The 3,642-nt window shown below is 56.5% G+C and overlaps 1 protein-coding gene across 1 annotated transcript in view; it reads left to right on the top strand.

The window, feature by feature from the left end:
• PTSG_11652 (uncharacterized protein) overlaps positions 1-3,642 on the top strand; it is a gene marked incomplete at its 3' end in the record, with an annotated part of 7,875 nt that overhangs the window by 1,951 nt on the left and 2,282 nt on the right. Inside the window, exons 4-9 of the mRNA XM_004998272.1 lie at positions 53-1,565; positions 1,819-1,890; positions 2,517-2,629; positions 2,779-2,842; positions 3,036-3,129; positions 3,380-3,525. Of these exons, the coding sequence (XP_004998329.1) occupies positions 53-1,565; positions 1,819-1,890; positions 2,517-2,629; positions 2,779-2,842; positions 3,036-3,129; positions 3,380-3,525 (2,002 nt within the window). The remainder of the gene's footprint in view (positions 1-52; positions 1,566-1,818; positions 1,891-2,516; positions 2,630-2,778; positions 2,843-3,035; positions 3,130-3,379; positions 3,526-3,642) is intronic.

Here is a 3,642-nt window from a genome sequence, read left to right as displayed (position 1 = left end):
ACACACACACACACACACACACACACACACGCACACACACGCACACACACAGCAGGTGGCAGCCGTGCATGATGGCGGTTTGTACAGTGCCCTGCCACCTGCCCGCCACCAAGCCACTGCAGGAAGCGATGACGCACCACCGATGCTGCCACCAAAGGGCATCAAGAAACGGCCACCACCACCTGTTGTGGCAGTTGCAGAGGAAGGCATGTACTCTGCACTGCCCAAGCGCGGGGCAACCGTGTCGCAGCCTCTACAGGCGCCATCCTCCCTACCACAATCATCAGCATCAGCCGCAGCGGCAAGGTTACGGGCACAGTCTGCTGGTGACCAACACCACCCTGCCCCTGTGGTGCAGGCCGTTGCGGATGACATGTACTCTGCACTGCCGCCCTCCCGCCCACCACCGCAGCTGCAAGTGCAACAGGGGTACACGAAGATGCAAGCAAACCCAACAGCGTCGTCAGGCATCGCGCAGCAGCCACCACTGCCATCCATTCCCCAGCAGCAGCAGCAGCAGCAGGTGATGGGCTCAGAGATGTATGTGAACGAACAAGCGCTGCAGAGCACACACGCTGGAGCACCAATTCCATCGGACGAGCAATACGGAAATCAGGAAGCCCTCAACGCGCAATGGCAGCAGCAACAACAACAACAGCAGCAGCAGCAGCAACAGAGAGGAGGGGTAGCACCAACATTGTCATCACCAGGGACTGCGGGTGCGGGTGTGATGATGCCTGAGATTTACGAAAACGAGTCTGCGCTGTCATCCTCAACTGCACAAGCACCGCCGTCGTCGCCACCGCAATCGTCCGCACCCAACATCATGCCCGAGATCTATGGGAACCAGGCCACAATCGACGCCGATGCAGCCAAGTCGCAATCACCAGCGGCAACGGCAGCGGCCATGGCTAACCCTGTGATTCCACAGCATGATGCGGAGTACGATGTGGATGCAGGCACACCGACGCTGGACCTGTTTGGGTTCGACCACCCGCCCATCCACACGCACGCGCTACACGACGACAGCCACAAGCTTGACCCGCCACAGCTCGCTCTGTACGACAACGACAGCGCAGCCAAGTCCCCGCCGGAGTGCGACCGGGAGTACGACGTGAATGCTGGTGCCCCTGTTCTCGACTTTACACACCCGCAATTGGGCGATCGCAGTGCCCCCGTGTACGGTGACGTTGACGGTGACGGCAATGGCGACAGAACCGCAGCAGCACCACCAACGCTAGATTCCATGCACACGTACGGCGATGTGGATGAGCCACCCGTGCAAGACCAAGAAGTGTACGAGGACATTGACGAGCATAATCCTGCATCGAATCGACCATCAGCGACTGCAACTGCAACTGCAGCAGCAGTGGCATCGTCACAGGAGCCCGTGTATGGCGACCCCGACGACGAACTTCAGCCACCACCGCAGCAACAACGACACCAACAACACCAACAAGAACAACATCAGCAGGGGCCGGGAAAGCAGTCGCAGGTGACACACCAGCCAATCAGCGGTGTGCAGATAACCAGCAGCGGAACAGATGCACAGCCCCACATCCGGCGTAGGTTCTGATGTGTGTGTGTGTGCGTGTGCGTGGGAGTGCGTGTATGCATGTATGTTCGTGCGTGCGTGTATGCATGTGTGTGTGCGGGTGTGCGAGTATGCATGTATTTGTGTATGTGTATACGTGCGTGTATGCATGTATTTGTGTATGTGTATACATGTGTCTGTGTGTGTGCCCATGTGCTTGGCCGGTACCTCGTGCCATGTATGCCGCTTGACGCCACTTGTTTGCTCCCGTGTGCACTGCCCAGCCCTGTCACCCGTCTCCATCCTCCACCTGCTGCTCGCCATCTCGGCAGGCATCTTCCTCATGATTCTACTCGGTGAGCGAACGAACGACCACTGCGCAGACTGCACGTTCTCCTTCTTGTACCTGTTGTGTGGGGATCAACCTGCACATAGGCACGTACCTGCGTGTGTTTGCGTGTATGCATGTGCGTGTGTCTGTTTGCGTGTATGCACGTGTGTGTGTGTGTGTGCTACGCACGTTCAATGTTCATGTTTGTTTGCTGACTTGTTTCAAATCATCCACCATCCGTCCTTGATGATGATTCGACACAGCCCTGTTTTTGAATTACTGGACCTTTCCCGGGAGTTCTGGCGTTTGGTGTAAGTCGTGTTGTCACACACCACAACACCGTTTGGCGGTGTTCGTGTCTTGTGCACGGTGTGTGTTGTGTGTGGAACCACCCAACGCAAGCAAACGCAATCAAACACATTCACAACCGGTCGCAAACATATTCTCTCTCCCTCTCGTCTGCGCTTGAACAACCTCACATACGCACATCCAAACACACACACACACACATACGCTCATACCGTCATACTCACGCGAACACGTGCGTCCCCGTTGTGCGCGTGTGAATGTGTGTGTGTGTGTGTGTGTGTGTGTGTGTGTGTGTGTGTGTGTGTGTGTGTGTGTGTTGGTGTGTGTGTGTTGGTGCTGCAGTTGCGTCCAATTTTGGCGGCAGCGCAGAGGCGGAAGTCACGCGTGCGTTTCTCTTCATCGCCCTCGCCACCAGCATCGCTCTCTTTGTTCTTCTCTATCGACACTTGAACGAGGTGCGAACCACACACGCCCGTCCTCTGTTGTGTGTGCCCATGTGCAGGGCCGTGTGTGTATGTATGTGCGTTGCTACAATTCGAAGTCTTGCGTGTCGCACCACCTCCACTCATGACCTCGTACATGGCACTGTCAACTCTCACTGCAGGTGCACCATGCGCCCGTGCACACCTTGGTCCCCAACACGGTGAAAGTCGTCGCACCCATCTTATGTACGTTTTCACACAAGTGTGTGCATCTGAGCATGTGCGTGCGTGTATGTGTGAGCGTGCGTGTGTGTATGTGTGTGTGTACATCAGCAACAAGTGCTGGCACCACCAGACGAGGCACAATCCAAGCCATGAATCCCTTCCTCACCCTCCTCGCACGCTTTCTCTCCCCTCCCCTCACCCACCTTCACGCCAGGGCTTGCGCTGTGTGCATATGGGAGCATCTGGAGCGACACGTGCGTGGTGCTTGGCCATTCCTTTGGCCTCGCCACCACCGCCCTCGTGCTCACGTAAGCTGTGTATGCGTTTGCCCACAGTATCGAAGCTCGCCACTGCATTTCATAGCTGCTCGCGTGATGTGAAAGTTGTTGTTCCCATGTACGCGAGCACCTATCGCACACCTATACGTGCACCTCTTCATCACACACACACACACACACGAGCGTGCACACAAGTATGCACATTGGCAAGTTGCAAACCGCTCATGTTGACCTGCTCAACATCACACGGCTTGCATCACTCGCCGCCATCACACCACAGCTCGTGTGTGGTGACTGTGTGCTTCCAAGCACCCCGGCGGTTTGTTGCGTCGCGTTGGTCGCGTGCTGCGAGTGTGCGCATGCGCAGATTCTGGGCCCCTGTCACCGCCGCTGTTTCCGCCATCACCTTTGCGCTCGCCGTCGCTGGTGTGTGTTTGGGTGTTTGTGTGTTTGTGTGTTTGTGTTTTGGTGTGTGTGTGTGTTTGTGTGTGTATGTGTGCGTTTGTCTCGTGCTTGTGCTTGTGTTTTGCGTGCATTGCTCCG

The sequence above is a fragment of the Salpingoeca rosetta genome (genome assembly GCF_000188695.1).
Source record: "Salpingoeca rosetta unplaced genomic scaffold supercont1.2, whole genome shotgun sequence".
Lineage (NCBI taxonomy): Eukaryota > Choanoflagellata > Craspedida > Salpingoecidae > Salpingoeca > Salpingoeca rosetta.
Note: the sequence above shows the minus strand (reverse complement) of the source record. Positions and strands in the feature narration are given on the sequence as shown.